The sequence below is a fragment of the Puma concolor genome, chromosome B1, assembly GCF_028749965.1.
Source record: "Puma concolor isolate L17-30 chromosome B1, mPumCon1.1.hap2, whole genome shotgun sequence".
NCBI classification, from domain to species: Eukaryota; Metazoa; Chordata; class Mammalia; order Carnivora; family Felidae; genus Puma; species Puma concolor.
In genome coordinates, this window is record NC_141670.1 from 32988014 (window position 1) to 33000369 (window position 12356).

General features: G+C 42.6%; 1 protein-coding gene across 5 annotated transcripts in view; it reads right to left on the reverse strand.

The window, feature by feature from the left end:
• DOCK5 (dedicator of cytokinesis 5) overlaps positions 1 to 12356 on the reverse strand; it is a 222953-nt gene that overhangs the window by 74915 nt on the left and 135682 nt on the right. For all 5 annotated transcript variants that reach the window (XM_086703428.1, XM_086703427.1, XM_086703426.1 and 2 more), the window contains 4 exons: positions 6872 to 6969; positions 6231 to 6320; positions 4221 to 4321; positions 2045 to 2179 (listed from right to left, as the gene is read on the reverse strand). In XM_086703428.1, the coding sequence (XP_086559554.1) occupies positions 2045 to 2179; positions 4221 to 4321; positions 6231 to 6320; positions 6872 to 6969 (424 nt within the window). The remainder of the gene's footprint in view (positions 1 to 2044; positions 2180 to 4220; positions 4322 to 6230; positions 6321 to 6871; positions 6970 to 12356) is intronic.

A 12356-nucleotide genomic window follows, 5' to 3' on the forward strand; every position in this document is an offset into this window, starting at 1 on the left:
TTTATGATGATTTTCGTTGCTGGACATCAGAGTTCACTGCACAAACTTTCCTATAAGGGAATGCTCCCTCAGTGGGACACTCCAGGCCCTAACTGAATTTGTGGAAATTCAACATAATTGCAAAATACAAGGAACTAGCTATAAAGGAAGCCTGTCTGATGAGAGAGAGAGAGACTAAAGAGATTGTGTATAATCCAGGGTTTGGGTAAACCCTGCTCTCTTCTGCTAGGGAAGGAGGAACTGTCTCTCACCCAGCTGAACTTTTAAGTCATTAAGCGTTTTTAAAAAGTATAAAGGGGCGCCTGGGTGGCGCAGTCGGTTAAGCGTCCGACTTCAGCCAGGTCACGATCTCGCGGTCCGTGAGTTCGAGCCCCACGTCAGGCTCCGGGCTGATGGCTCGGAGCCTGGAGCCTGTTTCCGATTCTGTGTCTCCCTCTCTCTCTGCCCCTCCCCCATTCATGCTCTGTCTCTCTCTGTCCCAAAAATAAAAAAATAAAAATAAAAAACGTTGAAAAAAAAATTAAAAAAAAAAATAAATAAAAAGTATAAAAATGTACAAAACCACTGCAGAAACTTTAAAAAGGCAGAGAGAATAAAAACAGCCTGCTTAAAACCCTCTTACCTACAATTTTATTCCTATTAAAATTTCAGTTTCTGAACCTATTATATTTTTGAAATGGGATCATATTGCACTTATGTCTTATGCCTTAGTTTTATTATTTAAGAACACCGTTATCTTTCCTCATTAACATTTTTTTAAAGGGCTGAATATACATATTTTATCATTCATCTTTGTTCACTACCTGATGGATTTCTTTCCATCAGATAAATTCTTAGATGGGCTATTAGTAACCAACGTGGTATTTTCTTTTGCTTTTTGTGGTTTTTGTTTTGTTTTTGCTTTTCATTCATGGTGCCACATTTCTGCCCTTAATAAATTTACATTCCCATCAGCATTAAAATGCAGGACCGATTTTTGTCCAACTTCATCAAAGGATAAAGATTTTTAATCTTTATCAATTGTATAGATAAGAATAGTGTGTGTGTATAGATAGCATTTTGATATTGTGACTATTTTTTAAGAAATTTAATTTACCATTTGAATTTGCCTCTTGTAAATTATCTGTTTTTGTTTTCTATTATTCAAGGGTGTTGATCATTCTTTTGTTGACTGATAAGAGCCTTTCACTAGTAAAGCTAATTAAACGTTTTGACCTATACAGTATGTCACAAGCTTTTTAAATGGTAATTGTTTGCCTTTAGTTTTATGATTTTTTAAACATATCATATAAAAAACAACAAAAATGCTCAAATCTAGACTTGAAACCCTCTTACCTACAGTGTTATTCCAAATAACATTTTAGCATGCTATATGTCCAGTTTCCAAACCTGTCTTAACAATATATTTTAACAGTTTGGAAATCCTGCAATTACTGAAAGGCAGAAATGGCACGGGGCTGTGGGCATTCCCAGAGAAGTTATTTTCTCATTCTTCGTCTTGGCTATTTTTGACGGAGCTGTTATTCTAGAAATTCAAGGTGTGAATTATCCTATCTCTGTGGCTTAGTTTCATCACCTAGCTAAGCATGACGTCAGTAAAGAAACACACACCTGAGGCAACATCTCCCCCAGACATCTGCCATCGTTCACCATCCACCACCAACAAGAGCTCACGATCCTAGATTTGTACACCCGGTATCATCACGAAGTCCTTTACTGTGCTAAAGGTAGTCTTGCCACAAGAACCTTGTTTCCTAGAGCTGTCATCGCCAACCAAGGTTTTCACCAAGCTGCACACTGTAGTCACCCGCATCCCCAAGTCCTGTTGTCATTACTGCCCTAGAAATTCTGACTCGGAAGGACTTGGCGCAGGCCTTCTCTAGGGGTTTCAGGGTCTACCTCCATCTTCAGCCTTGAAGTTCTGAAATTTGGCAATTCCATGAGCCAACCATGACTCGCAGAGCTGAACATGAGCGTGAGAATTAAGGACAAGTCCATGAAGAGACAATAGACAGCATGCACATCTTATTACAGCTACCATTACCTCAAGTAGAGTACTCTCGATTGGATGATGAACCTAAACAAGTACTTTAGGGCTTTCAAAGCAGCAAAAAGCAATTCTGTCTTGCTGGAGTCCTCTGCATTAGCCACATAGAAGTTCAGTACCTTGGAGAGTTTCCTTAAAAAGGTGAGAAAGAAAAAGATGTCAATGGGGCCAAGTGGTACTCAGGTTTGGGGGATGCTATCTAGGAAGGGAACCTGGCATACTGTGGAAGCAGAGGTCACAGCTACTATTATCTCTTCTAGAAAAGGCCCTGAGCAGGGAAATAAAATTCATCTGCAGCTTTGTTTCCTCACTGCTGCTGGGTTTGGAGCTTCCCTTATGCATAGAAATAGGGGATGGTGGGGAGCCTGGGTGGTGCAGTCGGTTAAGCGTCCGACTTCAGCCAGGTCATGATCTCGCGGTCCGTGAGTTCGAGCCCCGCGTCAGGCTCTGGGCTGATGGCTCAGAGCCTGGAGCCTGTTTCCGATTCTGTGTCTCCCTCTCTCTCTGCCCCTCCCCCGTTCATGCTCTGTCTCTCTCTGTCCCAAAAATAAATAAACATTGAAAAAAAAAATTAAAAAAAAAAAAAAGAAATAGGGGATGGTTTCTTTCGCTTTGTAGGATTTTTTAACAGGATCAAGAAATGAAAGTGAAGGCATTTGAAATCATGAAGGTATTTTAATCTCCAGGGTGCCCTTCAGACATCTTCAGTCATTCCTGTAAGGAAAGGACTATCTGCCTAACGTAGTCACCCTGCAAGAAGTCTGATTCTCTCCAGTGTGCCTCAACTCTTTGGGATCCCCAAAATGGGGCCAGAGCAACACTCCAGTGACTGCGGGAGAAGCTCAATCGGACTCGGGCTCAGTTTGATGAGAATACCCATGGTTTCTGAGCATCCCAACAGACAGAACCATGCTCAGATGTCAGACTGCTCTTTGTCCGAGGCGAGGCATTTTCTTACATCTTTTTCTAACTCCCACGTTTGAGGACATGGATATTTTGGCCCCTCTGTAAATCTCTGGGTTTTTGTAGTACTAGGAAAAATCCACAGCACACATGTAGAGCTGACGAAGCCTTGTAAATCAAACCCAGATTACTACATCCAGGAGTGCTGCATTTGGCTCTGTGTAATGAAGATCCAGTGGTAGGATTTCCTCCCTTGCAGGTACTACCCGCTTGGAAAGGGAGGCTACTGGATGGAAAGAAACCTATCACGAGCCCATCTGCGGCTTTTCCCCATCCAGTGGGCACGATGTCCGTTGTGCTGGTTGGTGAATTTGCCACATAACACCTCTTTTCTGTCATTTATGTTTTATAACATTTCTGGACCTCCGTGCCAATAAAACCAAGAACCTTCTTGTTTAGCTCAGAAAGGACATAAGGGATCTATGATCTGACCTGGCGAATCAGGTCAGCAGTCAAACCGATAGATCGGCAACAGTAGTTGGCATGACCTGGCAGAAGCCACTGTCAGAGAGATCTCTGACGATCTTAGTGACATGCCTGTCACTCTTTATCACATCTCCTGGCACAACTGGAATGTGAGGGGGTGGGGGTGAAGGCCACATACAATGCCATGGTGAGCTGAATGGCAGTTGCTTTCCTTAGTCAAGAGCCCATAAACCAGACAGAAAGGAGGCTGCATTATGGGAAAGGCAGACACCATTTTCCTTTGTATAAAAGAAAAATGGTATCTTCTCATATCCTGTAAGTAATGAAATCTACAAAGCACTTGTGATGTAGGGGTGAGGGCATCATCCTCAGTTCTCCCAGACTTAGTCTTGCTTAATCCACTGTTTGATCCCCTTGGGGTTTCATGCTAAACCCAATGCCACCCAACTCTCCTAAGATCCTGAGTATGATCTCTGTTCTTGACTGTGTTCCCAGTGGCTTCAACTCCTCACCTACGTATGTTCTGGATTCTTCAAGAAACATGGCCTTATCTCTTCTGGAACTTGCCAGAAGGCAGGGACTGAATTTAATACCTTTACCAGGGTTGGAATACTTAGATGGTTTCCTCTTTCCACCTGCAAGTTCAGAACAAGGTTCTGCACTTAGGGGCACATTTACTTAGCTTATATCCCTCTCATTTCTTAACAACCCAGCCCTAAGAGTGTAAACCCAATAATCCAGGTGGTTCCAACTGAATAGTCAGGTATTTCCCCTGAATACTTACACGTATGCCAAAGTGGCACTGAAGTGCTTGTAAATGTAGGTTTCAAGGACAGGATTAAAATGCTGGAACTTGATGTCTCCAATCAGTGAAATAATAAATACCTGCCAAAGGCAAAAAATATGAATAGCAGCGCTGTACGGCCCCAGGCATTCTGTCAATAAGCTGGTTGTTAACATCCTGGTGCCTTCTTTTCTTTCTTGACCATTTTTGTAGCGTTCCCACTCTACTCTTCCAAAGCTGAAGTGAAGTCTTGGAGTTTCTTTTGATTTAACGTCAATAGAGAAACGATCACGTGTCAGGCACTGAGCTAAATGCTCTGAGGAACCTAATAAGAGCCAGCGTCCCTGGCCTCAGAGAGCTCACTGTCTTAAAGAAAGGCCAGTGCGCAAGCAACATGAGTCGGGGGAAAAAAAATGGGAGAGTCAGAAGATGCAGAAAGGGGAATCCTGTGGGAAAAATAAACTCTAACCCAAGGATACAGCTACTGAAATATTCCATGACCTAGTTGTCCTGAGTGCAGCACGAGTGCCCTCAAGAACTGAACTTCATCAGAGGTGCCTCTCAATTTCTCCTTCTTCTGTCACCGTTATCGCTTTCAGGCATGTAATCTACAAATAACCACACTGCACCTACCGAACACAGAAGAATGCAAACCACGGGGGATGCCTGCATATAACCAACCGCTGCCAGCTGCTCTGTCCCAGGAGAACCTTAGACCTCGTCCCCTAGAACCCACAACCATTCTTTCCCATAAATCTGGCCAGGTGTGAACTTCGCTGTAGCTTTTATTCTCTTTAAGATCTTACATCTTTAACACCCTGATCATTTCTGGAACTTATCAATTTCTCCAAGCTGGTGCAATACCTATTATTCCTTTGCTGCAACATCCAGGTATAAATCTACATAGAATTTTCACCTCAACAATGAGAAAACAATGCTTGGTTTGGATGGGACTGCTTCCTCCACTCCAGTACGATTTGCGCCCTTCCAAGATTTTAACATCAACTCTCATTGTCTAGATCTCAGGGTTTGGAATGCACTGTATGTTTAAGTACTTGGTGTGGCCTATTTAATTGTCTGCTGTGCTATGTGTTGTGCATAATGAGACTGATAATTCATTTCTGATGTAAGAATTCAGTCTCCCTTGTGCAAACACACAACACGGCCACGATCATCCTGGTATCTCCTGGCTTATAATTAGGTAATTAAAAAAAAAATTTGTTTTAATGTTTATTTCTTGAGAGACAGATAGGGAGAGAGTGAGACGGAGGGAGGGAGGGGTAGAGAGAGGGAGACACAGAATCCGAAGCAGGCTCCAGGTTCTGAGCTGTCAGCACAGAGCCCGATGCAGGGCTCGAACCCATGAACCACAAGACTGTGACCTGAGTCAAAAATCAGGGCTTAACTCACTGAGCCACCCAGGCACCCCAAAGGTGCCTTTGTTTTTGAGAGAGAGATCGAGCAGGGGAGGGGAAGAGAGAGAGGAGATAGAGGATCTAAAGCAGGCTCCACACTGACAGCAGAGAGCCCAATACGGGGCTCAAACTCATGAACTGTGAGAACATGACCTGAGCTGGATCAGACAGTCAACCAACCGAGCCATCCTGGCACCCCTATAATTAGGCAATTAAAAAAAAATTTTTTTTAACTTTATTCATTTTTGAGAGACAGAGACAGAGCATGAGCGGGGAAGGGGCAGAGAGAGAGGGAGACACAGAATCTGAAGCAGGCTCCAGGCTCTGAGCTGTCAGCACAGAGCCCGACGCGGGGCTCGAACTCACGAACTGCGAGATCATGACCTGAGCCGAAGTCAGACGCTCAACCGACTGAGCCACCCAGGCGCCCAGGCAATTTTAAAGTAAGCTGTTTCTAATTTAAATTCTAGGAATTTAGGCTAAAGAAACAATCAGAGAGATGTATACAAGTATTTATGCAGGAGAATATTCGTTGCAGTCATTTATAATAGTGAGATACTGGAAACCACCCAGTTGCAAGAATAAAACTGCTTACCAGTGCATCAAACACAAGGAAGTCGTAGGTTTCGTTGTCCGACATTTCCATCATTATGTTAAAAAGTGCATCTAGCGTATCTTGCAAAAACTGAAGATAAAAAAAAGGCTATGTCATACTTTACGTTCAGTTCTATACTGCAGAAATTCAGGGAAAATTGGGTTTCAATAGGAAAGGCTTAAAAATAGCATTTCTTAAAAATCGGCACTTCTACTTCCTGATGTAGATAACAAGTTTACATATACATATGTATAAATATATATATCAGTACATAAAATACTATATTATTATATGTAACAGTATTATTATATATTACCAACACATTATTAATAACAATGTTAATATTATATTAATATATATATATATATATATTTTTTTTTTTCTGGAGAGAGTGCCTGCATACACGTGAGGGAGAAGAGCAGAGGGAGGGAGAGAAAGAGAGAGACAGAGAGTCCCAAGCAGGCTTCGAGCTGTCAGCTCAGAGCCCGATGTAGAACTTGATCCCACAACCCTAGAATCATGACCTAAGCCAAAAGCAAGTGTCCCCCAGGTGCCCCACAAGTCGTATACTTCTAATCACTGATTTAATGTGAAATGTTGAACTAGGGATACAGTGACTGTGTTTCTAAGCATGAACATACCTTAACAATCTCACTGCCATCCACCTCCATTAACTTCTTCAAGTTGTGTTTAATGTTCTGGGAGTTCGAACGCCAATTTAACAAGCCCAACAGGTCAACTGGGAAGAACGAACACCAACCATAAAATCAGACACTGATTACAAGAAGCAACCCACGCTATTTCAGGATACAACTCCAGAACTCTCTAGAAAAGATAACTGCTCTTGATAGTGACTAATTCCTTACGTATTCTTCAAAAATTTTATTGTCTCCTATCTAGATCAGAAAAACCTTATAGTCTTTCGTTCATCAGAGAAAAAAATTAACCAATAATATAGAAAGAACATAAAACTGAATTCCTGAATGGCATTCACATTTCTGAAATAATGGCATCATAGTCATACAGATGAAAACTTGAAAAACAATACTCTTAAGTAAACTCCCTACCTTTGATTCGGGAAGTACTATAAATGGAATTTAATTATAGATTTATCTGATTCCAAAAAACCTTGACCTTGCTGCTCTACCATACTGCCTTCCCAGAGTTCTTCAAAGGAACAGATGAGATAGGTTGGCATTTCAAAGGAAGGCGGAACAGACTTGCATAGTCCTTCGGGTAAGACTGGGACAGAAATCTTCAAGTGTATTTGGACTTGAAGTGCGGAATTACGGATCTTTAAGCCATTTATAGCTTTAATTAACGTTGAGTTAACAAAAGTGTGACAGAAATAGAACAGGCATCTGGGCTGTTACCCTTTTATCATTTTGTTTAGTTTATCAAGTTACTCTTCTAATTTACAGAGCATTACCTAAGTAGCAATACATTCTGTTTAATCCATGGACTTGTATAATTATATAGAAGTTGTTGAAAACACATACTCTTCATTAGAATAGCCAATCTCCTTCCTGAGTGTTTTTTTATTCTTTTTTTCATTTTATTTATTACAGAAAGAGAGTGAGTGAGCTGGGGAGAGGGGCACAGGGAGAGAGAATCTCAAGCAGCCTCCCTGCTCAGCATGGAGCCCGACTCAGGGCTCGATCCCATGACCATGAGATCAGGACCTGATGGGAAAATCAGGAGTAGGATGCTCAACCGACTCAGCCACCCAGGTGCCTCCATGAGTGTTTGTTTTCTTAGCTTGTGTATTGTTTAGTCCCTGGGAAACCTCCAAAATCCAGTGCCTAAAGACTCCCCAATGTCAACAGAATCAAGTCCCAAAACCGCTCACAGCAGGTGGTAAGGCCCCACCTGTGCCTTCCTGTCACTCCACCGCCCCCACCATTTAAGATCCACCTCAAACTTTATTCCCTCTGGGAAGACTTAGCCAATCATTCTGTGCTATTTGCACTCCTTTCTGCATATGCGCGCGCGCGCGCGCACACACACACACACTTATAACCAATAATAAAGACACACTTGGTACTTCTTTGGCTCTTCCCATAGATGTGAGCCACTTGAGGGCAGGAACCATAGTGCATACATTGTCGCACACCCTCATATCGCTAGGCGCCTAGTAGGTGTTCAACACATGTTGGAGGAAAGAATAAATGGGTGGATGGAAAGGGAACTGGTAGCCCTGAGGAAGCTGGTAGTGTGCTCAACACAATTCTTAAATGTATTCATTTGTTCAGTTAGCATTTAGTAACAGACGCTGTGCTGGGCTTATCCACTAGGCACTGTCTATTTCCATCGTCCCGTCTCCTATTTCCACCAGAGGCCAGTCAAGGGTACCGCTCCATTTGTTACTTCATCCCACCAGATGCCGCCTGAGGGCAAGGATTTTAGGTATTTCATTGGCGTCAAGAGTCACCCAGCAGCTTTAAACATCTGCAGACAACCCTTCGATCAGCCCTCAGGTTTACACCCTAGAAATATTTCCGTGCCACATCACTGCCCATGTTAGGAATATACTTGGCGTCTGGTGAATCATAAGGTCCTTGGGCTAGAAGACGGGCAGCAGTTTTAGAGTGAAACTCCCTAGACTTCCTGCACTCCTGAGATTCACGTGGGTCGAGGCATACACCTCTAGTTAATTCATGTCAATTGCTGCACAGTATCTCTCCTATTGTGCAGACGTACCACAATGTGTTTGTCCATTCCACTGTTGATAAACATTAGAGCTGTCTGCAGTTTTTTTTTTTTAACATTTTTGAAAGTTTTATTTTGAGAGAGGGAGAGGGAGAGGGAGAGGGAGAGGGAGAGGGAGAGGGAGAGGGAGAGGGAGAGGGAGAGGGAGAGGGAGAGGGAGGGGGAGAGAGAAATCCCAAGCAGGTTCTACGCTGTCAGCAAGGAGCCCAACGTGGGGCTCAAACTCACGAACTGCGAGATCATGACCTAAGCCGAAATCAAGAGTTGGATGCTAAACCGCCCGAGCCACCCAGGCGCCCCTGTTTGCAGTTTTTCTATTAATCACAAACAATTCTCTGCCGTGAACATTCTCACGCATCTTCTGGTATCCAGGTACAGCAGCTTCTCTAGGGAATAAAACTAGAATGGAATTTCAGGATCATCAGGAATGACCATCCAAATGTTATCCAAAGTCCCCTCAATCTATGTCCCTCCCCAAAGTATTTGAGAATTCAGGATACTCTGAATGACAATCCCCAAATTAAGGCTAGTGACCATTTTAGGGAAAGGATTAGACGCCTTAACACTTAAAAAAGGAAAGAAAAATAAAGAAAAACCGTAAGTTTTGGAGTTACAAATATCTATTTTCAGACATGAACTTAGGCAAAATATTTTAGCACTTTTAATTCAATTTTCTGAGCAGTAAACAGGATAATAATAGCAACACTGATGTCTTCATGTGCTAGTGTGTTGGAGGGTAAAAGAAATAACCAGGAATCGCCCAGCCCAGGGCCCCACCTGCAGGGACTTGAACTCCCCTCTCCCTTTTTTGGAGACACAAATCTACGGTCACCCTCCATAAGGACCCGGCAACAAATGATCCCATATAAATAGAGCCTGATCTGGTTTTGAAAAAACGAATACATGAAGAGTTTAAAAGCTCTGTTTGTAACAAAGGCCAGTGGCTTTTAACCTTTTGAGTCTGAACAGTCCTCATAAGGCTAAGGAGAAATGCCCTTGGTCATGGTCTCTATGTGAAAGAACACTACCCTCTTTATCAGTAAATGCCCTCTTAGAGTTGATGGTTTCGTACTGTTTTACAGCTTTTTCTTTCTCAGAATTCATTGAATTGGTTCCTTATGATTTCCATCAAATTAGAAGAAGGCAAATACATAAGCAGCCCACGATCCTTATTATTATTTGTCCCTTGGAATACCCCGTTTCCTCTGACGCTCAGGATGTCCTGCTGTCCTCTTAACTTCTCCCACATCTGTCCTCTCCCTCCATGGTCACGATGACAGCACATCACTCCTCCCTGGTTCTGATGAATTTGCCTCTTTAAACCTTCTTTGGGATGGGATTTTATATAAGACTTTAGGTTTTGGGGTTTGGTTTTTTTTTTCAGTATGTTAAGATGGGGTTTTTTTTTTGAGACCTAAACTCTAAGAATGGGGAAGACAACAAAACAGAGGGCAATTCCATTTGATGGAACTTTCTTGGCTGACGGAGAATCTGTGTATCTGCCGCCCCACACAAAAGCCCCCAGCAGCACGAATCCAACAGGACATCAGAAAGGGGACTGGCGGAAACCGAGGAACTGAATTCATACCTTCCTCTGACACTAACTGGATTTCACAAGCTCTGCATGTCTTGCGGCCGCCACAGTGGGACAGCACGGGTTTAGAACATCTACAAGATAAGCAGCGTAGGTATCAGCAGATCAAGTGTTTGAGTACGGCTGTCAGTAAGCTTCTATATTTTTTGACTGGAGATAATGAGCAATTGAACAATCCGGTTATCTCTGATGGAAATTCCCTTTGCTATTTGTTCGAAGTTAATTTTACCTACTTTTATCCCTTGCTTTATTTGAAGTCTAATCTCTGGAGGGCATCATCTACCAGGTAAATGCTATCTCTCTTGATTATCCCTGAATAGTCCTAAAAGTGCATTAATGCCTCGTGTCTGCTACCATACTTTCAACAAGTAACATTTTAACATGTCATAGTTAAAAGTTTGGAAAGTAACAGAAAGAATACAGAAAATAAGAACCGTCCCAAGTGTCTAGTGGGTTAGACACTTATCTTGCTTTTACTGACTTTAATTTACTTCATTCTTTGAAATATATACTAGTCTCACTCCCATGTTTTTAAATATAATTTATTGTCAAATTGGCTAACAGTGTGTAAAGTATGGTTTTGGGGGTAGATTCCTGTGGTTCATCGCTTACCCCATTTAAGTGTATTTATTTATTTTGAGAGAGAGAGAGAGAGAGAAAGAGACAGAGTGAGCAGGGGAGGGGCAGAGAGGGAGACAGAGAATCTCCAGCAGGCTCTGTGCTGTCAGAGCAGACCCCGACACGGAGTTTGGACCCATGAATTGTCAGATCATGACCTGAGCCGAGATCGAGAGTCAGGCGCTTGACCCACTGAGCCACCCGGGCACCCCAGTCTTGCTCCCATTGTAAAGATGAGGAAACCAAGTCACAAAGAGATCACGTGACTTGCCTGAGATGAAACAGCTAGTGTCAGAGCTGGGACTTGCATCCAGGCAACTGGCCCCAAATAGTCAACGTGGATCTGAACAAAACTAGGATTATACCCCTCATGCTGTTAAAATTTTCCCACGCCTTTGATTACATTTGGAAATACACTTGGCGGCTGCCCATATTTTATTTAATTACATGATAATGCCCCCATTTACTAGACACGTGGATTGTTTCCACCTTTCCCCTCTTAGGAATATCAGGAAGACATCTTCACACGTGAATCTTTGTGCGTATCTTTCATTGTTTCTTTAGGTTTAATTTCTAGGGGTGAGATGGTTGGGTCAAAGGGTCTGAACACATTTCTGATCTTTGATCCACTTTCTTTTTTTTTTTTTTTTAATTTTTTTTTTCAACGTATATTTATTTTTTGGGGGACAGAGAGAGACAGAGCATGAACGGGGGCGGGGCAGAGAGAGAGGGAGACACAGAATCAGAAACAGGCTCCAGGCTCTGAGCCATCAGCCCAAAGCCTGACGCGGGGCTCGAACTCACAGACCGCGAGATCGTGACCTGGTTGAAGTCGGACGCTTAACCGACTGCGCCACCCAGGCGCCCCTCTTTGATCCACTTTCTAAATCATCTTCCATAACTGCTGTACCATTTTAACCTTGTTCCGGCCGTTGATTGCATTTACTTCTTTCCCTAAGAAGGATCGTGCCACTGATGTAATACTGTCCTATCTTCTCTGAAGCTAGGAATGTTTTCTGGCTTGCTTGCTGTTTCTTTTTCTCAATAAAAAGACTTTGCTTTCCCGAGCGGTTTTAGGGTCACTGAAAAATTAAGTACAAACTACAGACAGTTCCCCCATCCCCTTTCAGTGCTCCCCCGACTTCCCCTACTAGCATCCTGTATTTTTTTTTAAATTTTTTTAACGTTTATTTATTTATTTATTT